Source organism: Trachypithecus francoisi, unplaced genomic scaffold, assembly GCF_009764315.1.
Source record: "Trachypithecus francoisi isolate TF-2019V2 unplaced genomic scaffold, Tfra_2.0 Lachesis_group17, whole genome shotgun sequence".
NCBI classification, from domain to species: domain Eukaryota; kingdom Metazoa; phylum Chordata; class Mammalia; order Primates; family Cercopithecidae; genus Trachypithecus; species Trachypithecus francoisi.
Genome location: NW_022681462.1, coordinates 82,301,384 through 82,327,943, shown reverse-complemented (window position 1 = coordinate 82,327,943; position 26,560 = coordinate 82,301,384). Strand labels below are relative to the sequence as shown.

At 44.6% G+C, this 26,560-nt stretch overlaps 1 protein-coding gene and 1 non-coding gene across 2 annotated transcripts in view; both read left to right on the top strand.

Annotated features, from left to right (window-relative positions):
• Window positions 1–2,149: 2,149 nt before the first annotated feature.
• RAB10 (RAB10, member RAS oncogene family) overlaps window positions 2,150–26,560 on the top strand; it is a 107,597-nt gene continuing 83,186 nt past the window's right edge. The window contains exon 1 of the mRNA XM_033176340.1: window positions 2,150–3,023. Coding sequence (XP_033032231.1) covers window positions 2,897–3,023 — 127 coding nt within the window. The 5' untranslated portion in view covers window positions 2,150–2,896. The remainder of the gene's footprint in view (window positions 3,024–26,560) is intronic.
• Window positions 11,039–11,145, top strand: LOC117063089. The gene has a single exon (XR_004428716.1). It is a non-coding gene; the product is annotated as a U6 spliceosomal RNA (small nuclear RNA).

Below are 26,560 nucleotides of genomic sequence, written 5' to 3'. Positions count from 1 at the left end.
CTTTAACACTTCATTTTTCACAGATGGAGTCCACTCTGTTGTCCAGCCTGGTCTCAATCTCCTGGGGTCAAGCAATCCTCCTTCTCAGCCTCCTGAATAGCTGGGACTACAGGTTCAGTCGCTGTGCACAGCTTAAAAACTTTCAAGACTTCTAAAATACTTTGTAACATTGGGGCTTGAGTTAATCTAACTTATTTTGAAAGGAATAATCAGGGTAACAAGATTTTCCTTCTGACTCTGAATTGATGACACACCTGTGCTGCACTGACCATCACTCACTTTGTGATTTGCATAGCTAGTCTATTTTAGAATTGTTATTATCATAAGGTATTCCCGACTGGAGTCAGAATGATTCAGAGAGGATGAGAAGGTTTAAGTGAGGCTGGGCGCAGTGGCTCACGCCTATAATCCCAGCACTTTGGAAGGCCGAGGCAGGTGAATACCTGAGGTCAGGAGTTCAAGACCAGATTGGCCAACATGGTGAAACCTCGTCTCTATTAAAAATACCAAAATTAGCCAGGCATGGTGGCATGCGCCTATAATCCCAGCTACTCAGGAGGCTGAGGCAGGAGAATCACTTGAACCCTGAAGGCAGACGTTGAAGTGAGCTGAGATTGTGCCATTGCACTCCAGCCTGGGTGACAGAGTAAGACTCTGTCTCAAAAAAAAAAAAAAAAGTTTAAGTGACAAGACTAGGAGCAATTGGAGAAAACAACTGAAGAGAAAGATGTATTAGTGAGGACGCTTTAGGGGTGGCTGGGAAGAAAGGAAAAATGTAAGACTGAAACATAAGATGGAAATGTAAAACGGAATTGCCAGAAAGTCTAACTTTAATTACATATCAAATCCACACTTTGGTGATTCGGCGATTGTGGGGTGGTGTGTGTGAAAATGTAGTTTTTACTTCTCTATCCCTGTTTCTTGATTTCCACGTTTCAGCGTTTTCTACTTTATCAGGTTGAACCAGCTCACCAGGTTCAACTCCTGTGCCATCACACCTAGGTGTGCTTGAGGGATGGATGACCCTGAGAATGGAAGGTCAGCAGCATGAATATTGCAACTACAGAAGGGTAGGAAAGAAAAAGGACTGCGTAAATAGGACTGATGGGGAGGGAGAACAGAAGGTAAAGCAAATGCAAAGCGAGGGGCCCGGGCGTGGTGGCTCACGCCTGTAATCCCAGCACTTTGGGAGGCCGAGGCGGGCGGATCACCTGAGGTCAGGAGTTCGACACCAGCCTGACCAACAGGGTGAAACCCCGTCTCTACTAAATACAAAAAATTAGCCAGGCGTGGTAGCACACGCCTGTAATCCCGGCTACTTGGGAGGCTGAGGCAGGAGAATCACTTGAACCCAGGAGGTGGAGGGTGCAGTGAGCCGAGATTGTGTCACTCTAGCCTGGGCAACAAGAGCGAAACTCCATCTCAAAAAAAAAAAAAAAAAAAAAAAGAAAGAGAAAATGTGAGGAAGCAGGCTGGGTCGGACTAGGGGTAGGCTTGACCACCTTTCAATTTTCAACCCAGTGGTACGACTCTGGCGGCAGGCAGAGGCCCCACCTCCTCTGCAGAGAGCTCCCGGGTTCTCCCGGATTCCTAAAGGACGGCAAAGGCCTGAAGCAGGTTCTCTGAGGACCGCACAGACCCTTCTACTTCGAGGGGAGGTTCTTCCTGCGCCCAGGTGTTCCTCAGCCTTCCTCTCCTCGCCCAGGAAGAGGTTGTGAGGATTACATCATCCCAACCCGAGCAGCGTGGCCAGTTTTTCCATCTCAAACTCTTGTTCTTTAAGTCAACCGGGATGGAGCACTCATGTTTCCCCGTCAGGCCTGGCCCTGGAAAGGGGGCACGCCGGGAGGCGTCTCGTTCTAGCAAAGAGGCTATTAAATGACCCAGAGCGCAGTTTTTTCTCGCGTTTACGAACTCCACCTACACGGGAACACATGGCCACCCAAGCCCATCGCTGCGCCAAGACCTCCAGCTCAACACACCCGACAAACACTGGGCAGAGAAACCGCAGCGCTGTCCAGCGGGAGACCCCGGGAAGGGAAGGAGGTGCAGGGTTCGGGAAGGGTGTCTCGAGGCGGGGGCGGGGGGGCTGGAGGGGCTGCGCTTGCGCAGTCACTAAGCAGCGGCTCCCGCGGGGCGTGCTCGTAACGCCGCGCACCCTATCAGGCGGCCACAGGGAGCGCGCCCGCGGCCTCGCCCTCTCTCGCCCCTCCCTTCTCCCCTCTGGGTCCAGCCTCAGACTGAGGCTTGGATACCCGAGCATTCCACTCTGCCCTTCGGCGCGCCCCGTGCCCTCTTGTGCGCGTGCGCAGAGGCGAACCGCAGGGCTAGGGCGCGAGGGAAGGGCGGGCGTACGTCCTTGCGTGCGTCTCAGGCAGCGCGCACGCCGGCGTGAGAGGGCACGGGGAAAAGGTGGCTCTGGCCGGGGCGGCTTGGTTTCCTGGGGCTATGTAACTGAGCTCGTCGACTTGGGGGTCTTTCTTCGCTGCCCTCGCCGCGTGCTATCGCGGAGTTTCTGCTCGGGAGAGAGACTGTCCTCACGCCCGCCGCGCCTCCTCGACGGCAGAGCAGGCTTGCTCGCCCGTGGGAGCGTCCCGGCCGAGAAGCCCTGAGGGGGGAGGGGAGGCCATTTTGTCCCGACCGACTCCCCGGAACCGGGCGGAGCGGCTGGGAGAGGCTGCGGAGTCGCGGTCGCCGCCCTCGGAGGCACTGGACGCCGCCACTGTCGGGGCTTCCCCGAAGCTGTTCGTAGGTCGTCCGCGCTCTCTCAAGCCTGCCTTTTTCCCACGCTTCCCTGGTCCTCCGGCCTGAGAACGCCCGAGTGAGGAGTTGGCCGTAGTGAGAGGGACCGATCCCTTGGGGCCGCCGGCGGCGAGAGCCCGAGCCGCTCCTCCCAATGGCGAAGAAGACGTACGACCTGCTTTTCAAGCTGCTCCTGATCGGGGATTCGGGAGTGGGGAAGACCTGCGTCCTTTTTCGTTTTTCGGATGATGCCTTCAATACTACCTTTATTTCCACCATAGGTAAGACCTGTGGGAGGACGGTGTACAGTCTCGGTAGCTGCAAACCGTTTATTTTACTCCAGACATCTTGCTTCCCGTAATATACGCCTTTGTTTCAGTGATTCCGATTCCAAACGACAGATCCAAGTTAGTGTTTGAATCGGCATCGAGCTTACTGGGGCGGGGTCGTCCTATGATTTCCATCCGGTCTTTCGCTTTCGAGTCTCCCACTATGCTCAGTGCCTTCTGTTACAAAATATGCATCATTTAACCGTGTTCCAGAACCTTATTTCTTCAGGCGACTGGACTGGCTTTTTCCACATTTGCATGGAATTACTAGATGTGTGATATTTTTAAAGTATTTATTTCAGTGGTTGCGATTGAAGCAGTACTAGCTATTTGGGAAAGGCCTGAATTTATACTTTGGGGCAAAGAGAAGATTCCATATGGTCATAACTTAGAGTAAACTTGAGGGTTTCTGAGAAGAATAATTAAGGTAAATTAGAAGGGAAAAGTGAGTTGCCCTCATTGACTAATTCATTGATGTGTCAAACAATCGGAGGCTCTTCGCGCTTGGGGCGGGACTCTGGCATATTTGCCTCAGTGCTTTTCGAGACATCAACAGAAGCAGTAATCTGAGGGAGATGATCAGTTTCTGTCCTCAAACCCAACGGAGTGAAATCAAGTTCCCTCTTCTGTCTTATTTGACTCTAGTATTTACAGGAAAGTATTTTGCCAGTCATAGCCCTATGGACTTACAGTGCACTTTCACCTTGTTTCAGAATTACTTAGTGTGGAAGTAAGAGCTGAAGAGTGACCTTTTTAATCGAATTTCCCGTTTAGGAAAGGAAAAGGGAAAGCTCTAGGAAAGTCCCTTTTGAATCTGGGTAGAAAATTTAAGTGGCGCTGACGCTAATTGTGCTTTATTAATTGTGAAACCCATCCGCTCCCCAAAACATTTCTTAAAAGACACATGGCTCTCAGCATTGTGGCGGTGCCGTTGAACCCATATTTAAATGTAATTTTATATTGAGACGATTTTAAAAAGCAACTGCAGTCGTCTTTGAACTCTGGGAATTGTCAAAATTAAGCTGATTTGGAGCAATTTATATAGCGTTACTGAAATATTTGGTTTGGGTTTTCTTTTGTGACAAATATCAGCTGTTTCATTCTCACAAAATAAATTTTACAGAAATTAAATTGGACAAGTCATTTTTTAAATAGATTTTTATTTTGCTCACCTTTTTTGGGAGGCAAATTATCGTAGTCCTTATTTCCAGAGTATCATACTGTTTTCTTGGTTTGTCATAAATTTCATGAAACTTAGAGCTTGTTCTCTAACTTGTGGGTTAGAGAATACTAGCACTTAGCGCCAGCACTTCCCTAGCACTAAGTTTGCTTTTAACACTCCACTTTTAGATGTAGCTGGCTGGAGTTAGGTGATCAGATGGGTCAGCAAATATTTATTGAGCATCTAATGCTGGGCACTGTTCTTAGGCACTGAGAATAAATGATGAATACAGCAGACCCCTTGAGGAGCATTCTAGTAAGATGCTACAGTAGTAGGCATAGGGAGGAAGAGTGCCTAGTCTAAATCGTGAGGAGTTTGAGTAGTCTTACATATAGATGATACCTAAAATGAAGTCTGGGCGGGCGCTGTGGCTCACGCCTGTAATCCCAGCACTTTAGGAGGCCTTGGCGGGCAGATCACAAGGTCGGGAGTTCAACATCAGCTTGGCCAATATCGTGAAACACCATTTTTACTAAAAATACAAAAATTAGCCGGGCGTAGTGGCAGGTGCCTTGTAGTCCCAGCTACTCAGGAGGCTGAGGCAGGAGAATGGCTTGAACCTGGGAGGCGGAGGTTGCAGTGAGCTGAGATTGTGCCCCTGCACTCCAGCCTGGGCAACAAAATGAGACTTAGTCTCAAAAAAATAATAATAAATAAATGAAGTCTGGAGGACTAATAGAAATTGAGTCAGAGGGATGGGATAGGGCCTTTCTGGAAAAGGGAGCATAGAACAAATGTATAGTAAGGTTGAGGATTTAATTCATGTGGTCAACTTTATTTATTTATTTATTTATTTTGAGACTGAACCTCACTCTGTCGCCCAGGCTGGAGCGCAGTGGCATGATCTCGGTTCATTGCAACCTCCGCCTCAGGGTTCTGCCTCAGCTTCCTAGGTAGCTGTGATTACAGGTGCCGGCCACCATGCCTGGCTAATTTCTGTATTTTTATTAGAGACTAGGTTTCACCATGTTGGTCAGGCTGCTCTTGAACTCTGGACCTCAAGCACTCCACCGTCCCAGCCTCCCAAAGTGCTGAGATTACAGGCTTGAGCCACCACGCCCGGTTATGTGGTCAACTTTATCCTTAGGAACAGTGTGGATGGAGAGTAGGAAGTAAAACATTAACTCTGTCTACTCCAATCTTTTTGTAAAGGGTACATGCCCCCCAACTAGAACTCAATCCTATAAGATAATGGTATAATATTTTTGTATTCCTTTTACTTGGGAAGATGTGTGATTTTGGATCAAGTCTGCTGGGTTGGAATCTTGTTTCCACAGGTTACTAGCTGTGCAACTTTGGCAGATTACTTAACCTCTCTTGGCTTCAGGCTCTTTAAAAGTGTTAAAAAGGCTGGGCACGGTGGCTCATGCCTGTAATCCCAGCACTTTGGCAGGCCGAGGTAGGCGGATTGCCTGAGGTCCGAAGTTCGAGACCAGCCTGATCAACATGGAGAAACCCCATCTTTACTAAAAATACAAAAATTAGCTGGTCGTGGTGGCGCATGCTTGTAATCCCAGTTACTCGGGAGGCTGAGGCAGGAGAATCGCTTGAACCAGGGAGGCAGAGGTTGTGGTGAGCCGAGATCGCGCCATTGCAGTCCAGCCTGGGCAACAAGAGTAAAACTCGGTCTGAAAAAAAAAAAAAATGTCAGTCGTAGTATCTACCACATAGGGTAGTTGTGAGAATTTTATGAGTTAATGAGAGTAAAGCACTTCACATGGTGCCAGGGCCAGGCACTTTGTAGGAGCACAGTGCATATTATATTAGCTGTATATAGAATATGTGACTCTTCTGCTGTGGAAGTGTGGCAGAACATGTTATTTTATGGATTGAACATCCTGCACACTGTGGTACCCAAGTATTTGTTGGTGCTCCGCTAAACAATTTCTTTCTTTTTTTTTTTTTTTTGAGATGGAGTTTCATTTTTTTTTGCCCAGGCTGGAGTGCAATGGTGTGATCTTGGCTCACTGCAACCTCCACCTCCCTGGCTTAAGTGATTCTTCTGCCTCAGCCTCCCAAGTAGCTGAAATTATAGGCAACGCCACCAAACCTGGCTAATTTTGTATTTTTAGTAGAGACGAGGTTTCATCATGTTGGCCAGGCTGGTCTTGAACTCCTGACCTCAGGTGATCTGCCCTCCTCAGCCTCCCAAAATGCTGGGATTACACGTGGAAACCACCATGCCCGCCCTCTTGTTTTTTTTTTTGAGATGGAGTTTTGCTTTTGTTGCTCAGGCTGGCGTGCAGTGGCGCAATCTCTGCCCACTGCAACCTCTGCTTCCAGGTTCAAGCGATTCTCCTGCCTCAGCCTCCTGAATAGCTGGGATTACAGGATCACGCCACCACGCCTGGCCAATTATGTAGTTTTAGTAGGCAAAAATTAAGTAATTTTGGTCAGGCCGTTCTTGAACTCCTGACCTCAGGTGATCCGTCCGCCTTAACCTCCCAAAGTGCTGGGATTACAGGCATGAGCCACCGCGAGCCCGGCCTAGACTCTGACATTTTCATGCTTTCGGATAAAAATGTTTTCATATATAAGATGTTGAATACTGCAAGTTGAGAAAATAAATGATTCTGAGTACAGCTTGAACACATTCATATATTAGCTCTGTCCACAGGTTTAAAATACCATTGGGCTGGGTGTTGTGGCTCACGCCTGTAATCCCAGCACTTTGGGAGGCCGAGGTGGGCGGATCACGAGGTCACGAGATCACGACCATCCTGGCTAACACGGTGAAACACCACGTGGTGTGGTGGTGGGCGCCTGTAGTCCCAGCTACTCGGGAGGCTGAGGCAGGAGAATGGCGTGAACCCTGGAGGCGGAGCTTACAGTGAGCCGAGATAGTGCCACTGCATTTCAGCCTGGGCAACAAAGGGAGACTCTGTCTCAAAAAAAAAAAAAAGTAGTTTACCATTGCGTTTAACCAGTGCCGTTCAAAAGGAATAATGTGAGCCACATATATTACTTTTAATAGCCACTTTTTTTTTGTTTTGAGATGGAGTCTTGGCCTCCCAAAATCCTGGAATTACAGGTGTGAGCCACTGTACTTGGCCAAATGGTCACGTTTTAAAAAGTAAAACAAAAATTTTTTTTGAGACGGAGTATCGTTCTGTTGCCCGGGCTGGAGTGTAGTGGCATGATCTCTGCTCACTGCAACCTCTGCCTCCCAGATTCAAGCAATTCTCCCTGCCTCAGCCTGTCTAGTAGCTGGGATTACAGGTGCCCACTACCACGCCCAGCTAATTTTTTTGTATTTTTAGTAGAGACGCGGTTTCACCATGTTGGCCAGGCTGGCAAGAACTCTTGACCTCAGATGATCTACCCACCTCGGCCTCACAAAGTTCTGGGATTACAGACTCGAGCCACCGCGCCCGGCCTATAAAGTAAATTTTAATTATGTATTTTAACTCATATCTAGAATGTTATTTTATTGTGTAATCAAGATTTAAAAATTGTTGAGGGCAGGCTTAGTGGCTCACACCTGTAATCCCAGCACTTTGGCAGGCTGAGGTGGGAGGATTGCTTGGGCCCAAGAGTTCAAGACCAGCCTGGGCAACATAGTGAGACCGTGTCTGTAGGAAAAAAAAAAAAAAAATTAAAATTGTTGAGATATTTCACATTCTTTTTCTCTGGTTTGTAAGCTATGCTTACAACTCATCTCATTTTAGATTAGGCGTATTTCTACATGGATGTATATTATGTAATGAAAACATACATTTTAAAGAGGCATATTTCAAGTGATTAATAGCTGCATGTGGCTAGTAGCTACCATACTGGATGGTACATGTCTGAACAATGTTAAGTAACCACTTGGTCAATGTGCAGATGATTAGAAATACTTTGAAAGTAGACTACTTTTAGGAATGTGTTAAATTTTACCAAGTGACTAGGGTTTGTTGTTGTTGTTATTTAAAAGATTAAATCTCACTCTGTCACTCAGCTTGGAGTGCAGTGGTGCAATCATAGCTCACTGTAGCCTCGAACTCCTGGGCTTAAGCAATCTTCCTTCCTCAGCTTCTCAAGTAGCTGGGACTACAGGCAAGCACCATCATGTTTGGCTGGGTTTTTAAAATCTAGAGCATTCTCTAAGTATAAATTATGATGAAATTTTTGAGTGGTCACTTGATTGTTAAAACATCCTGAGGGCTGGGCATGGTGGCTCAAACCTGTAATCCCAGCACTTAGAGAGGCTGAGTTGGGAAGTTCACTTGAGGTAAGGAGTTTGAGACCAGTCTGGGCAACATAGACCCTCATCTCTGCAAAAACAAAAAATTAGCAGGACATGGTGGCTTGATCCTGTAGCTACAGGGGAGGCTGAGGTGGGAGGATCACTTGAGTCCAGGAATTCAAGGGTGCAGTGAGCTTGGATCACGCCACTGCACTCCAGCCTGGGTGACAGAGCGAGATTCTGTGTGAAGAAACAAAAACAAAAAACATCCCGACGTTTGTAGAGAAGTAGTTATCTTGCAGGTGTTCAGAAGGACCTGACTGCCAAAATAAGGCAGGCCCTCATTGTTTTAGGTGCAGACATTTAAGTTTCTTACTGGCTATTGGTTTTTTTAAGAAATAATTTTTATAGATTTTTAGGAGGTGTTCACAAAGACTACTGTATTTGAATTTTTCTATATAGTTTGAATTCTCATGCATCCATATTAGAAATTGTGTTATATAAATGGTCAGATTTATTGGAGACTGCTGCAAAAAACAAATTACTGGTATGTTATACTCAACCGATCTCAAAATGCATCCAAGGGCACCAGAATATAAGTTGCACAAGGGCAGAAATCTTTGTCTTTTTTTTTTTTCCCTCATGTGTGCTAAACACCTAGAAGAGTACCTGCACTTAATGGATGCACCATAAATAATTAATGAAGGCAGGCAGCTAGGCAGACAGGTGGTACAATCAGGATCCTCTTAATATGAATTGGGGGTAGCTTATTTAAAATTTTTCCTTTTTACCTACTTTCTGATCATTATATGAAGTAGATTGGGATCGGACTTATGAATATTAGCTGTGGCCAGGCGCAGTGGCTCACGCCTGTAATCCAACACTTTGAGAGGCTGAGGCAGGTGGATCAGCAGAGGTCAGGAGTTCGAGACCAGCCTGGCCAACACGGTGAAACCCCATCTCTACTAAAAATACAGAAATTAGCCAGGTGTGGTAGTGCGTGCCTGTTGCCCCAGCTACTTGGGAGGCTGTGAGGCAGAAGAATTCCTTGAACCCAGGAGGTGGAGATTGCAGTGAGCCGAGCACATGATGCCACTGCACTCCAACCTGGGCGACAAGAGTGAGACTCTGACTCAAAAAAAAAAAAAAAAAGGAATATTAACTGTTTGGCTTAATAGGGCAAGACTGCTCTTAGCAATTGAAAGGTTGGGCCCGGGTGCAATGGCTCACACCTGTAATCCCAGCACTTTGGGAGGCCAAGGCAAGCAGATCACCTAACGTCAGAGTTCGAGACCAGCCTGGCCAGTGTGGTGAAACCCTGTCTCTACCAAAAATACAAAATTAGCCGGGCGTGGTGGCGCATGCCTGTAATCCCAGCTACTTGGCAGGCTGAGGCAGGAGAATCGCTTGAACCTGGGAGGTGGAGGTTGCGGTGAGCCAAGATCGCGCCATTGTACTCCAACCTGGGCAACAAGAGCAAAACTCCGTCTCAAAAAAAAAAAAAAAAGAAAAAGAAAAAAATTGAAAAGTTGTTTGAAAAATAGTCTTAAGAGAGTTACAACTTTTGGATGAGAAGATTTCAGTTGTTGATTTGACCATAACCATCTTGGTAGTATGAGCTCAGGAATGCATTACTTAGTGATGGGGGAATTACAAGTTCAAAGCACAGGTTTTTAGTGGGCTGTTTATATATTGGATGTGCTACCTTTCAGTGTCATTAATCCTTTCTCCACCACTAGGCTTATTCCTTTTTTCACAGGGAATATTTTTCATTGGGAATTGGAGTCTCTGGGTTCCATGTAAGAAATCAAGTTGGTGGGCCGGGCGTGGTGGCTCAAGCCTGTAATCCCAGCACTAGGGGAGGCCGAGACGGGCAGATCACGAGGTCAGGAGATCGAGACCATCCTGGCTAACCTGGTGAAACCCCGCCTCTACTAAAAAAAAAAAAATACAAAAAACTAGCCGGGCGAGGTGACAGGCGCCTGTAGTCCCAGCTACTCGGGAGGCTGAGGCAGGAGAATGGCGTAAACCCGGGAGGCGGAGCTTGCAGTGAGCTGAGATCTGGCCACTGCACTCCAGCCTGGGCGACAGAGCGAGACTCCGTCTCAAAAAAAAAAAAAAAGAAATCAAGTTGGTAAAGGCTCCTGTCCCTAAGAGAGGTATAATATATACATTTTGTCGTCAGGATGATTCTGCTAAGTTTTGGAAGAGTAGGTTGGTTCCACTAATCTGCATTTAAGAAACGATTGATTAGGCTGGGTACTGTGGCTCACATCTGTATTTCCAGCACTTTGGGAGGCTGAGGCAGGAGGATAGCTTGAGCTCAGGAGTTCAAGACCAGCCTGGGCAACTTAGTGAGACTCCGTCTCTACAAAAAAAAAAAAAAAAGCTTTTAAATAAAAAATTAGCTGGGTGTGGTGGTGCATACTTGTAGTCTGAGCTACTCAGGAGGCTGAGATGGGAGAGCACTTGAGCCCAGGAGTTTGAAGCTACAATGAGCTATGATTGTACCATCTCACTCCAACCTGGATGATAGAGTGAGATTCTATCTTTAAAAACCCCAAAAAACTATCCAGAGTGCTTGCCTCGGTAGCATATATAGTAAGGGTGGAACGATACAGAGAAGATTAGTATGGTCCTTGCGCAAGGATGATGTGCAAATTCATGAAGTGTTTCATAATTACTATTTTAAAAAACTGACCAGGCGCAGTGGCTCACACCTGTAATCCCAGCACTTTGGGAGGCCGAGGTGGGCAGATCATGAGGTCAGGAGATCGAGACCATCCTGGCTAACATGGTGAAACCCCGTCTCTACTAAAAATACAAAAAAATTAGCCGGGCGTGGTGGCAGGCACCTGTAGTCCCAGCTACTCGGGAGGCTGAGGCAGGAGAATGGCATGAACCCGGGAGGTGGAGCTTGCAGTGAACTGAGATTACGCCACTGCACTCCAACCTGGGCGACAGCGGAGACTCTGTCTCAAAAAAAAAAAAGCCTATCTAGGTATTTCTCCAAAGAAGATAAGCAGATGCCCAATAAGCACATGGAAAGATGTTCAGCATCACTAATAATTAGGGAAATGCAAATCAAAACCACAATGAGATGTTATTTTGCGACCATTTAGGATAGTTATAACAATAATAACAAAAGACAAAAGCAAGTGATAAGGTTGTAGAGAAATTGGAACCTTGGTGCACTGCTGGTGGCAATGTGAAATGGTGCAGCCACAGAAACAATAGGGTGGTTTCTCAAAAAATTAAAAAGGAAATTACCATATGATCTAGTGATCTCACTTCAAGTTATATCCAGGATAATTTAAATCAAAGATTCAAACAGGGCCAGGCAGGGTGGTTCATGCTTGTAAATCCCAGCACTTTAGGAGGCCAGATCACTTGGGCTCAGGAGTTCAAGACCAGCCTGGGCAACATGGTAAGATCCTGTCTCTACCAAGAAACCCCCCAAAATTAGCTGTACATGGTGGTGCATGCCTGTAGTACCAGCTACTTGGGAGGCTGAGGCAAGAGGATCACTTGAACCCAGGAAGCGGAGGTTGCAGTGAGCTGATAATCATGCCACTGTGCTCCAGCCTGGGTGACAGAGCAAGACCCTGTCTCAAAACAACAACAACAAAAAACCCAGCTATTTTCACACCAGCGTTTATAGCAGCATTATTCACAGTAGTTGAAAGGTGGAAACAACTCACATGTTCATCAGTGGATGAATGGATAAACAAAATGTGGTATACACATAAAATGGAATATTATTCAGCCTTAAAAGGGAGAGAAATTCTAACATACTACCACATGGGTGCACCTTGAAAATAGTTTACTAGGTAAAATGAGTTGGACACAAAAGGACAAATAATGTGCGAGGTACCTGTAGTAGACAAATTAGTGAAATAGTGGTTACTAGGGCCTGGGGGACAGGATAATGGGGAGTTATTGCTTAATGAGCACAGTTTTAGTTTGGGAGGATGAAAAAGTTCCAGAGAGGAATAGTGGTGATGGTTGTATAACAGTGTTAATTAATTTAATGCCACTGAATTGTACACTTAAAAATGTTTGAAATGCATGAAAAGACAAATACTATGTGGTTTCATTTATGTGGATATGAGGCTATCTGAAGTCAAATTCATAGAAACAGAAGAAATGGTGATTACCAGGGACTGGGGAAGAAGGAAATAGGAAGGTGTTTAATGAATATAAAACAGTGCATTACAGTTTCGCAAAATGAAAAGGCTCTGGAGATCTGTTGCACAATGGTGTGATATACTTAACAGCTACTGAACTGTACACATTAAAAATGGTTAAGGTGGCAAATTTAATGTTACATTTTATGCTGTGTTTTAAAAAACGGTTTAAATGCTAAATGGTTTAGATATATTTTCCCCACTGCCCAACAAAACCCAAAAAACTAACACTTGACCCAACTCTCTAAAAGAGCATTTGATCACAGACAGACCCTCCTGTTCCAGGTGTTAGCTACTGTTAACCAGTGGTTGTGAATCAAGAGGATCCTTTATGGTACTTTCCCATGCTTTAGTATCACTGGTATCTACTTTCAGATGTTGAAGGCAGATTTGTCTTTTTGTTGTCTGTATCTACACAGACCTTCTTGGAATGTTAGAATCACAGAATGTTACTGCAAGAATGAACCCTTAAATGAATTTTCAAAGTGGGAAAACTGAGACTGGTGAGGTGAAGTAACTCCCAGAAGGCCAAAAGGCCACATGGCTAATTAGTTGTTTTTTTTTTTTTTGAGACAGAGTTTCACTTTTGTTCACTGGAGTGCAGTCAATCTCCGATCTCCGCCCACTGCTCACTGCGACTTCCACCTCCCAGGTTCAAATGATTCTCCTGCCTCAGCCTACCAAGTAGTTGGGATTACAGGCATGCACCACCATGCCCGGCTAATTTTTGTGTTTTTAGTAGAGACGGGGTTTGGCCCCGTTGACCAGGCTGGTCTCAAACTCCTGACTTCAGGTAATCTGCCCGCCTCGACCTCCCAAAGTGCTGGGATTACAGGCATGAGCTATTGTGCCCGGCCAGGAGTTTTTATAAGAATCCACAGCGAATCTTATTCATAACCACATTGCTCATTCTGAGAATTTCATTGTTGTGTGTAAAAAAATCAATGATAGTCTTCCTGCTCATCAATTTCAATTTGAAAAGTAGAGTTGCTGTGGTTTTGTTTTTGCTTTTTTTTGGAGGGGCAAGAATAGGGAAGTAACAAGTCTTAGAATAAAATATCAAGGATTTTGTTCAGGTTACTTGTCCTTTGCCAACTTAGAGCATAATAGAGAAGAGCCGATGATGTTAGGGATAATTATTTTCTTTTCAAGAATTGTGGTGGATAATGATGCACAAGCACGGCAAAGGAAATACCATCATTCTTGTTTTGTTTGCAGAAGGGAGAGACCGATAGGAGAAATATTGGCAATCTCTTTCAACTTTTAGTAGTAGAAGATTGCCCAGGCAGAGCTGTCGTAGTAGTTGTAAACAGAGGAGTAGGAGCTTGTTGAGTGTTGATTTACAAATAAGAGACCATTATTTAGCACAAAGTATGAATTGTATGATTAGCTGAAGAGATTTGCATGGGGAAACTATTGAGATAGTTAAGTCATAAAGGAGGAGTTTAATTTTTATTTTATTTGATTTTTGTAGAGACAGGGTCTTGCTGTGTTTCCTAGACTGGATCAAATTCCTGGGCTCAAGCAGTCTTCCTGCCTCAACCTCTCAAGCCACCAAGGCCAGCTTTTTAAAACTTTATTTTATATATAAAAAGAGAGTTCAAAAGAGTTACAAAGGATGTTGAGGTTAACAAGACATTATCTGAACCCAGAAGACTAAAAGTCTTGTAAAGGTCATAGAGGTGGTTCCTTCAAATGGATGAATAATTGAGGGTTTATGAAATTAGTTCATTAACTTTGGATTATAAGAAAAGGAATTTGAGGCCCAGTGCTGTGGCTCATGCCTGTAATCCCAGCACTTTGGGAGGCCGAGGCCAGCGGATCACCTGAGGTCGGGGGTTCGAGACCAGCATGACCAACATGGAGAAACCCCATTTCTACTAAAAATACAAAAATTAGCCAGGCGTGGTGGCGCATGCCTGTAATCCCAGCTATTTGGGAGGCTGAGGCAGGAGAATTGCTTGAACCTAGGAGGCAGAGGTTATGGTGAGCCAAGATCACATCATTGTACTCCACCCTGGGCAGCAAGAGCGAAACTCCATCTCAAAGAAAAAAAAAAAAAGGACTTTGAAAAGTTGATTAGAATAAAATTTTAGTGCAGAAAACTCAGTCTTAAGGGAAATCTGAAATGAGAAAAACATTTTTATTTGAAGGCAGTGCAGTGTATTTTGGGTTGCAAGCATAAATGATTGCTTGATGTTTATTCTTTCCAGAGCTGAAAAATAATATTTTTGAGGAAAACAGCATCTATTGATGGAATGCTACATTTCTTTTTTTTTTATTTATTATTTACTATTGATTAAAAAAAACTAACAGAGATGGGGTCTCACCATGTTACCCAGGCTGGTTTCGAACTCCTGGGCTCAATCAGTACTCCTGACTCAGCCTCCCAGAGTGCTGGGATTTAAAGGTGGAGCCGCCACACCTGGCCTAGAATGCTGTGTTTCAAATATGACCCAGAAACAGAGCTTCCAAGGTTGTAAAACATTAGAAAATGGAAAAACCATTATTCTGGAGACCCAAAAAGTACATCATATCAAAATTAGAACAAAGGACAGTGTTGATTTGTTTCTTTCATATAATTAGCAGTGCTTCTGTACAGACTTTTTTGAATTGAAATTTTAATTAAGATAATTGTAGTTTCACCGGGCGCGGTGGCTCGAGCCTGTAATCCCAGCACTTTGGGAGGCCGAGACGGGCGGATCACGAGGTCAGGAGATCGAGACCATCCTGGCTAACACTGTGAAACCCCGTCTCTACTAAAAAACACAAAAAATTAGCCGGGCGAGGTGGCGGGCGCCTGTAGTCCCAGCTACTCAGGAGGCTGAGGCAGGAGAATGGCGTAAACCCGGGAGGTGGAGCTTGCAGTGAGCTGAGATCCGGCCACTGCACTCCAGCCCGGGCGACAGAGCGAGACTCCGTCTCAAAAAAAAAAAAGATAATTGTAGTTTCTTCTGCAGTTGTAAAAGACAATACAAAGGGATCTCTTGTACACTTTGCCTAGTTTCTCCCAATGGTAACAGTTTTGGGAAACTTATAACATCACAACCAGAATATTGACATCTGGTGTAATACACCAGCTTTATTAAAATTTCCCCAGTTTTATTTTTATTCATTTGTGTGTATATTAAATTTGGCACAATTTTGTCACTCATATAGGTTCATGTATCCACCACCATAGTCAATTTACAACAGTTCCAAGGAACAAGGACCCTTCATGTTCTTTTATAATCGTAGCCTCCCGATATTTCTACACTCCAAACCTTGGTAACTATGAAACTGTCCTCCATTTCTAAAATTTCGTCATTTTCCAAATGTTATATAAATGGAATCATATAGAATGTAACCTTTGGCCGGGCGCGGTGGCTCAAGCCTGTAATCCCAGCACTTTGGGAGGCCGAGACGGGCGGATCATGAGGTCAGGAGATCGAGACCATCCTGGCTAACACGGTGAAACCCCGTCTCTACTAAAAATACAAAAAACTAGCCAGGCGAGGTGGCGGGCGCCTGTAGTCCCAGCTACTAGGGAGGCTGAGGCAGGAGAATGGCGTAAACCCAGGAGGCGGAGCTTGCAGTGAGCTGAGATCCGGCCACTGCACTCCAGTCCGGGCGACAGAGCGAGACTCCCCCTCAAAAAAAAAAAAAAAAAAAAAAAAAAAAAGAATGTAACCTTTTAGGATTGGCTCCCCCCCACCCCCCAACTCAGCATAATTCCCTGGAGATTAATCCAAGTTGTGTGTATCATTAGTTTTTTTTTTTTTTTGAGACAGAATCTTGCTCCGTTCCCTAGGCTGGAGTGCAATGGCACGATCTCGGCTCACTGCAACCTCTGCCTCCTGGGTTCAAGTGATTCTTCTTGTCTCAGCCTCCCGAATAGCTGGGATTACAGGCGCCCGCCACCTTGCCCAGCTACTTTTTGTATTTTTAGTAGAGATGGGGTTTCACCACATTGGCTGGGCTGGTCTTGAATCCCGACCTCAGGTGATCCACCTCACCTGCCTCAGCCTCACAAAGTGTTGGGATTACAGGCGTGAGCCACCGTGCTGGGCCCAGTAGTTTTTTTTTTTTTTTTTTCTTTCCTTTTTCAATTGTTGAGTAGTTTACTTCATGGTGTGTACTACAGTTTAATCTTCACCCATTGAGGAACATCTGGGCTGATTCCAGTTTTTAGCTAATATGAATAAAGCTGCTAGGAATATTTTGTGTACAGGTTGTGTGATCATAAATGTTCATTTCTTTGGAATAAACACCCAAAACTGCAGTTGTTGGGTCACATGGTAATTGCATGTTTCGTTTTATAAGAAACTAGGCCGGGCGCGGTGGCTCAAGCCTGTAATCCCAGCACTTTGGGAGGCTGAGAGGGGTGGATCACGAGGTCAGGAGATCGAGACCATCCTGGCTAACACGGTGAAACCCCGTCTCTACTAAAAAAAATACAAAAAATTAGCCGGGCGATGTGGCGGGCGCCTGTAGTCCCAGCTACTCGGGAGGCTGAGGCGAGAGAATGGCATAAACCCGGGAGGCGGAGCTTGCAGTGAGCTGAGATCCGGCCACTGCACTCCAGCCTGGGCAACAGAGCGAGACTCCGTCTCAAAAAAAAAAAAAAAAGAAACTACCAGACTGTTTCCAGAATGGCTATACTATTTTATACCCCCATCTTCAGCAGTGTATGAGTGCACTTTCTCTGCATCCTCACCAGCATTTGACAACGTTATCATACTATTTTGTACCTTAGTCATTCTGATAAGTGTGTAGTGATAATCTCATTGTGGTTTTTAATTTGCATTTTCCCGATTGCCAAAGGTGTTGAAAAGTCCTTTTCTGTGCTTATTTGCCATCTTTGGGAAAATGTCTGTTCCTATGGTTGCCCGTTTTCTAATTGGATTGTTTTTTAACTGTTGAGTTTTGAGAGTTCTTTGTACATTTAAAATTCTAGTCTTGACCAGGTGCAGTGGCTCATGCCTGTAATCCCAGCATTTTGGGAGGCTTAGGTGGGTGGGTCGCTTGAGACTAGCGTGGGCAACAAGCCCAAGAAAAAAATTAGCTGGATGTGGTGGTGTGCACCTGTAGTCCCAGCTACCTGAGAGACTGAGATGGGAGGATCAGCTGAGGCCAGGGAGGTTGAGGCTGCAGTGAGTTGTGATCACTCCTGTCTGGGCGACAGTGAGACTATCTCAAAAAAAATAAAATAAAATTCTAGTCCTTTGTTGGATATGTGGTTTACAAATATTTTCTTCCAGTCTGTAGCTTTTCATCCTCTTCACATGGGCTTTCACAGGGCAAACTTGGAAATTAGATGAGGTCTGACTTATAAATCATGCTTTTGGACTTTTCTCTCTTTTTGTGGATCATGCTTTTGGTGTTTAAGAACTCTGTCCGTCATAGATCCCAAATATTTTCTTCTGTGTTTTCCTAAAAGTTTTATAATTTTATATTTTACATGTGACCCTATTTTGAGTTACTTTTGTATGTGGTGTAGGGTTTAGGTTGAGGTTGACCTTTTTTTTTTTTTTTTTTTGCTTGTGGAAGGGATGTCTGGTTGCTCCCGTACCATTTATTGAATATGAAGGCCTTTCCCCCTCACCTAATTTCATATAGTTAATCAGATGATGTAGGTGTTCTCAAGGTTTCAGAGATTCTGTATGACCCGACAGGAATGAAAATTGACTTAGTGGTTGACTCTTGCCATAATTTACACTGTGCTTTCTGAAAGTTTTTTTTTCCTCTTTTTTTTTTTTGAGATGGAGTTTAACTCTTGTTGCTCAGGCTGGAGTGCAGTGGCACGATCTTTGCTCACTGCAACTTCCACCTTCTGGGTTCAAGAAATTTTCCTGCCTCAGCTCCCAAGTAGCTGGGATTACAGGCACATGCCACCAAGCCTGGCTAATTTTTGTATTTTTAGTGGAGATGGGGTTTCACCATGGTGGCCAGGCTGGTCTCGAAATTCTCACCTCAGGTAATCCTCCTGCCTCAGCCTGGGATTACAGGCATAAGCCACCATGCCTGGCCTAGATGAGAATTTTAACCTTTTATAATCTCATGCAACTCTCTGTTTTAATTCTTTGTTAAATTGGTATGCAGTGGTTACATTACTATGCATGTATAAATATTCCATTTAGTCAAGTAGCCTACTCTATTTCCTTTCCTCTGAAGTTAAAAAGTCCTCTTTATTTGATTAATCTCCATCTTCCTATGTACTCCAGCAACCTCTCAAAATGAATTTCCGCATAGCCAAACCACCAGATAAATAATCTTTTGGTTTCTATTGTTTTCCTGGATACCTCTCTGTTAGATATTTTCTCTGTCCTGCTTCAATAATGGACTGGTTATTAATTATGCCTGGTTGCACAATTAATGCCTTGGGAATTTCCTAAGTGTCTCTCCTGTATGTGATACCCTGTTTTTTTGCAATACCTTTCTTTGTTGGTTTACTCCCTTTGAGCATATCATCCTGTCGTAGCTTTTTGCTAAAAGGGTACATGGTAAAGGAAATTTTTTGAGGCCTTCCATGTTTGACGGTGTCTTAATTCTTCCCTTTTCACTCAGTTGAGTGGTTGACAAGGCATAGAGTTCTAGGTTGAAAACAATTTTCCCTTAGGACTTTGAAGACATTACTCCATTGTCTTCTAGTTGCTGACAGTTCTGATACCATTCTGATTCTTTATCCTTTATTAGTAGGATAATTATTTATTTATAGTAGCCTAGTTTATCTCTGGAAGATTTCTAATTTTTTAAATTCTTAATAAAAAATTTCATAATTATGTACCTTGGTAGGTGGGTCTTTTTTTTTTTTTTTTTTTTTTTGAGATGGAGTCTGGCTCTGTCGCCCAGGCTGGAGTGCCGTGGCCGGATCTCAGCTCACTGCAAGCTCCGCCTCCTGGGTTTACGCCATTCTCCTGCCTCAGCCTCCCGAGTAGCTGGGACTACAGGCGCCCGCCACCTCACCCGGCTAGTTTTTTGTATTTTTTAGTAGAGACGGGGTTTCACCATATTAGCCAGGATGGTCTCGATCTCCTGACCTCGTGATCCGCCCGTCTCGGCCTCCCAAAGTGCTGGGATTACAGGCTTGAGCCACTGTGCCCGGCCAGGGTCTTTTTTAATAAATCGGTTGTTCTGGGTACTTGGTGGGCCTTTCCAGGTCCTTCCAACTTTGTTAATTTGTTCTACTGCCTGGGAGATTTCTTTGATTTTATCTTTTTACCTTTATATTGAAGGTTTTATTTCAGCTGTCATATTTTTAATTTCTAGTAGTTTTTTCTTGTCTATTCCTTAACTTTTTTTTTGTTTTTTGAGACAGGGTTTCACTCTGTCACCCAGGTTTGTGACAGTCTTACTGCAGCCTCAACCTCCTGGGCCCAAGCAATCCTCCCACTTCAGCCTCCTGAGTGGTTGGAACCACAGGTGCATACTACCACCACACCTGGCTAATGTTTTCTCTCTCTCTTTTTTTTTTTTTTGGTATACATGGGTCTCATTTTGTCTCCTGGGCTCAGGTGATTGTCCCACCTCAGCCTCCCAAAGTGCTGAGATTGATTACAGGTGTGAGTCCTTGTGCCTGGTCCTTAATTTTTTTTGTTTGATTTTTCTTTTTAGAGACAGAGTCTTGCTCTGTCGCCCAGGCTAGAGTGCAGTGGCGTGATCAGGGCTCTGCAGCCTTAACCTCCCGGGCGTAAGTGATCTTCCTGGGTTCAAGTGATCTTCCCACCTCGGCCTCCCAAGTAGCTAGGACTACAGGCATGTGCCACTGCATCTGGTTAATTTTTAAATTTATTGTAGAGACTGGGCCTCACTGTGTTGTCCAGGCTGGTCTTAACTCCTGGGCTCAATTGATCCTCCTACGTTGGCCTCCCAAAGTGCTGGGATTTTAAGTGTGAGCCACCATGCCTGGCATACATTTGTTTTTTAAAATTCTTGTTTTTTGAATGCAGTTTTCTCTTCTTGGAGGATAGCTTATTTGATGCTTTCTTCTATTTCTTGTTTTCTCTTCCCTTCAAGTCCTCCCTTTTTGCCCCCTCCCCCTTGTTTTATTGTATATTTTATTTTGGAAGCCTTCCTCAAATGATTGTTGATTTCAGGCTGCACGTTCATAATTAAGAATGAGTCATTAAAGGCCAGGTGTGGTGGCTCACACCTGTAATTCCAGCACTTTGGGAGGCTAAGGTGGGTGGATCACGAGGTCAAGAGATCGAGACCATCCTGGCCAACATGCTGAAACACCGTTTTTACTAAAAATACAAAAAAAAAAAAAAAATTAGCCTGACGTGGTGGTGAGCTCCTATGGTCCCAGCTACTCGGGAGGCTGAGGCAGGAGAATCGCTTGAACCCAAGAGGCAGAGGTTGCAGTGAACCGAGATCACGCCACTGCACTCCAGCCTGGGCAACAAAGTGAGACTCTGTCTTGAAAAAAAAAAAGTCATTAAAAGCCTGGTGAGGTGACTCACGTCTGTAATCCCAGCACTTTGGAAAGCTGAGGAAGGCAGATCAGGAGGTCAGGACCAGCCTGATCAACATGGTGAAACCCTGTCTCTACTAAAAATACAAAAATTAGCCAGGCATGGTGACGTGCACCTGTCATCCCAGCTACTCGGGAGGCTGAGTCAGGAGAATCGCTTGAACCCGGTAGGCAGAGGTTGCAGTGAGCTGAGATCCCACCACTGCACTCCAGCCTGGGCGACAGAGCGAGACTCAGTCTCAAAAAAAAAAGAAAAAAAGTCATTAAAAAGATGTTTGCAGCAGGACGTAGTGGCTTATGCCTGTAATCTTAGCACTTTGGGAAGCTGAGACAAGAGGATTGCTTGAGCCCAGGAGTTTGAGACCAGCCTGGGCAACATAGGGAGACCCCCGTCTCTTCAAAAAATTAAAAAAAAAAAAAGTTAGCTGATCATGGTGGTTCACGCCTGTAATCCCAGCTACTTGAGAGGCAGATGTAAGTAAATTGCTTGAGCCTGGGAGGTTGAGGCTGTAGAGACCCATGATCACGCCACTGTTCTCCAGCCTGGGTGACAGAGAGACCCAGTCTCAAAGAAAAGATGTTTTTGAGGTCTGTAAACATGGGCAGGGCTTTTCACTGGTGGGCTCTGCTACAAGATGATGGAACAATGAGCCTATTTTTTTTTTTTTTTCACCGAGAGAGATTCCAAACATTAATGTCTGTTGGTCTTGTTTATGGAGCCATTCTGTTCCTTCAGAGAGAGACTCAGATCACCTGCCTCGAGTGTGGGGAGGAGAATGTAAGCTTCACTGCTTGTTTGCTTGAATCTGAGCAGCTAAAGGAACTTGGGTGGGCAGGTGTGGGGTTAACTTTAGTTTCATTATACACATTTGTATTTAATCTCCTTATTTTTTCAAATCTCCCTGTCTGTAGTCTCATTCCCATGCTCCATTTAACTTGGTGTTCCTGAGTGTATCTGTTGCAGATTTTCTAGAGAATGAGCCTTTAGATGCCTACTTGGTCTTGAGGGTTGACAATATTGCTATGTGAGATGGAAGCTATGTATTGGGGTGTCCTTATATAGAGCCCTCACTTTCTGCCTTGGTGTCTGATACCTCTTATTGCTAAACCCTCCCAAATGAATTGACTTGTTCCTCTCTGGTGTCTTCAGTGGGCCTTGAAGTCATACGCTTCTTTGTTTTCATCTACTGTGGTTACAGTTGCAATGTCTATTCATTGAAATGGCCGAAAAGTTTATATTTCTTGTTTTTTCTATGTTGGTGTGACTTTGGAGAGAAGGGGTTAGAAAGATCTTTCTCTACTGTCTCAACTGGAAGGTGAGGTGATCTTTGACTTCAAATGATTTTTGACTCCACTTTTTTAAAACTCGTAACATGTAGTAGAATTGGGGTGAATGATATTTTGCTATTGTTTTTGTAAATATTCAGTCCTCCTTCAAAATAATGAGATTTTTGTTATTTAGGATAGTGGCATGTAGTATTGAATCCAAGTAGTTCCACCGCTATCCAGATCAGTGACATTTAAAGGAGACAACTTTAATTTAGATGTGTAATTCTTGGCTGATTTACTTGGGAGGAAATGGAGTATTTTTGCTTTTTGAACAAAGTAGAAATGTAGTCTTAAATTTCAGTCTTATGCTCTTGATGGATACTATTTTATAGGATACTGAACAGCAAGTGGTTCAGCAAATTCATGATCTATTTGAGGATTTCAGTGGGTCCTATGTATCATAGCACTTGGCATTGAATAATAAGTTACCATTCTTGATTTTTTGCTGGTGTGAAACCTCCTGGTAAATATTTGTGCTTACAAAGTGGGAGTATTGTTCATCTACCTCGTTATATATCTTAGTCTTACATAAATGCTTTTGCTTTCCTTAAATTAGATACTAATGGACAAGTGTATATTTCTTTTCTTTTTTTCTTTTATTTTTTGAGACAGAGTCTCACTCTGTCACCCAGGCTAGAGTGCAGTGGCACAGTCTCGGCTCACTGCAACCTCTGCCTCTCGGGTTCAAGCGATTCGCCTCCCTCAGCCTCCTGAGTAGCTGGGATTACAGGCGTGTGCCACCATGCCCGGCTAATTTTTATGTTTTTAGCAGAGACGGTGTTTCATCATGTTGGCCAGGCTGGTCTAGAACTCCTGACCTTGTGATCTGCCTGCCTCAGCCTTCCAAAGTGCTGGGATTACAGGCATGAGCCACCGTACCTGGCTTCTTTTTCTTTTCTTTTCTTTTTTTTTTTTTGAGATGGAGTCTCTCTGTCGCCCAGGGTGGAGTGCAATGGCGTGATCCTGGCTCACTGCAACCTCTGCCTCCTGGGTTCAAGTGATTCTCCTTCCTTAGCCTCCTGAGTAACTGGAATTACAGGCACCCACCGCCACGCCAGGATAATTTTTTTGTATTTTTAGTAGAGACGGGGTTTCACCATGTTGACCAGGCTGGTCTCAAACTCCTTACCTCAGGTGATCCACCTGTCTTGGCCTCCCAAAGTACTAGGATTACAGGTGTGAGCCACCACACCCGGCCTAATGTTTGTATTTTTAGTAGAGACGGGGTTTCACCATGTTGACCAGGCTTGTCTCAAACTCCTGACCTTAGGTGATCCACCTGCTTCAGCCTCCCAGCGTGCTGGTATTAAGACGTGAGCCACCGCACCTGGCCGGTGCGTAGTTCTAAAAAATTTAGTAGTTTGTTTTTGCATATTTTAGTGTGGGGATATATATTGAGCATAGTAAATAGGCAAGAGTGCTATGGAAGGTAAATACAATATCAGAATAGTTGTTCAAACATTAACTCTTTGTTTAAGAGATTAAGCATTTTTAAAACTTTTTCATTATTTTGAAAAATTTCTAACACAGGAAAGTTAGAACACTCATTAGGGTGAATCCCCTTAGATCTTCCAGATTCACCAATTGTCAGCATTTTCTACATTTGTTTTTGTATCTCTCAAGATAGTTTATTTTGCTTGTGATGTAATGTCTCATTCAAAATAAATTAAGTTGGCCGGGCGCGGTGGCTCAAGCCTGTAATCCCAGCACTTTGGGAGGCCGAGACGGGCAGATCATGAGGTCAGGAGATCGAGACCATCCTGGCTAACACGGTGAAACCCCGTCTCTACTAAAAATACAAAAAAAACTAGCCGGGCGAGGTGGCGGCGCCTGTAGTCCCAGCTACTCGGGAGGCTGAGGCAGGAGAATGGTGTGAACCCGGGAGGCAGAGCTTGCAGTGAGCTGAGATCTGGCCACTGCACTCCAGCCTGGGTGACAGAGCGAGACTCCGTCTCAAAAAAAAAAAAAAAAAAAACAAAATAGATTAAGTTAACCAAGCCTGATGGCACATACCTGTAGTCCCAGCTACTTGGGAGGCTGAAGTGGGAGGATTGCATGAGACCAGGAAGTGGAGGTTGCAGTGAGCTGAGATCACGCCACTGCACTGCAGCCTGGGTGACAGAGTGAGATCCTGCCTAAAAAAAAAAAAAAAAAAAAATTCAAGACCTGCATTTTGAGATGAGCATAGTCTTTTTTTATGAACTAGAAAATTAAGTTATAATCCTCCTGCATTTGCCGTTTATTAAAAAAAAAAAATTGAGGCTTTTAATATGTTAGGCACCTTCTACTAAGCACTAGGGATCCAATGGTGAGTAGTATACAGTTGGCGGCTGCTCTTGTCTAGTTTCAAGTCTAGTGGAGGATTCTTAGAAGTGCACTGAAATACCACTACTTTCTCATCATCTGAAGTTAGAATATGATTCTCAGTATCTTTGTTTCTCTTCTAAAACATTTTACACTGTGGGAAATACGGGCTTTATGCCTTTTAAGTCACTATTTTTGTTTTTTGAGATAGTAGCTGGGATTACAGGCATGCGCCACCATACTTGGCTAATTTTTTAAAATTTATTTTATTATTTATTTATTTATTGAGATAGATTCTCACTCTTTCTCCCAGGCTGGAGAGCAGTGATGCGATCTTGGCTCACTGCAACCTCCACCTCCCGGGTTCATGCAATTCTCTTGCTTCAGCCTCCTGAGTAGCTGCGACTACAGGTGCGCACCACCGCACCCAGCTAATTTTTTGTGTTTTTAGTAGAGATGGGGTTTCAACATGTTGTCCAGGCTCGTCTCAAACTCCTGACCTCAGGTGGTCTGCCTGCCTCAGCCTTCCAAAGTCCTGGGATTACAGGTGTGAGCCACTCTGCCTGGCCTAATTTTTGTATTTGTAGTAGAGATGGGGTTTTGCCATATTGGCCAGGCTGGTCTCAAATTTCTCACCTCAAGTGATCCACCTGCCTTGGCCTCCCAAAGTGCTGGGATTACAGGTGTGAGCCACCATGCACCTGGCCTGTGTTTTTCTGTTTTGTTTTCTTATCTTACATAGTTACTGTTGATGTACCTCCAGAAAGATGTACACTTTTTTTTGTTTTTTTTTTTGAGACAGGGTCTCACTCTGTCACCCAGGATAAGCACATTGGCAAATTCACAGCTCACTGCAGCCTCAAACTTCAGGCTCAAGCGATCCTTCCACCTCAGCCTCCCAAGTAGCTGGAATGACAGGCACACACCACCGCACCTGGATTACTTTTTTTTAATAGAGATGAGATTTCTCTGTGTTGCCCAGGCTCGTCTCAAACTCAAACTCAGGGGATCCTCCTGCCTCAGCCTCCCAAAGTGTTGGGATTACAGGCATGAGCCACCATATCTGGCCTTTCTTTTTCTCTTTTTTCCTTTTTTTGACACGGAGTCTTGCTCTGTCCACAGGCTATAGGGCAGTGGCGTGATCTCGGCTCACTGCAACCTGCGCCTTCCAGGTTCAGGCAGTTCTCATGCCTCAGCCTCACCAGTAGCTGAAACTACAGGTGCGTGCCACCACACCCAGCTAATGATTTAGTAGAGACGGGGTTTCACCATGTTGGCCGGGACGGTCTGGATCTCCTGACCTCGTGATCTGCCTATCTTGGCCTCCCAAAGTGCTGGGATTACAGGTGTGAGTCACCGCGCCCGGCCCTTTTTTTTTTTTTTTTTAGATGCAGAATTTTAAACACCCAGTTTAGTAAGACTACGTTTATCAGGAGATTAGTCTTTTATCAATCTCTGAGTACCATCCAGACTCAAAATAAACAAGATGTATTTTCTTGTATTCCCTAAATTATTTATTGTTTTTCTTGAGACAGATTCTAGGTCTCTCACCCTGGCTAGAGTGCAGTGGTGTGATCGTAACTCACTGTAACCTTGAACTCTTGGGCTCAAGCAGTCTTACCCATTAGCCTCCTGAGTAGCTAGGACTACAGGTGCGTGCCACCACACCCAGCTAGGTTTTGTTTTTTGTAGAGGCGAAGTTTTGCAATGTTGCCCAAGTTGGCCTTGAACTCCTGGCCTCAAGCAATCCTCTTGCCTCCTAAAGTGCTGGAATTACAGGTGTGAGCCACTGAGCCTGGCCCTAAAAACTGTGTGGTGCCAACTATG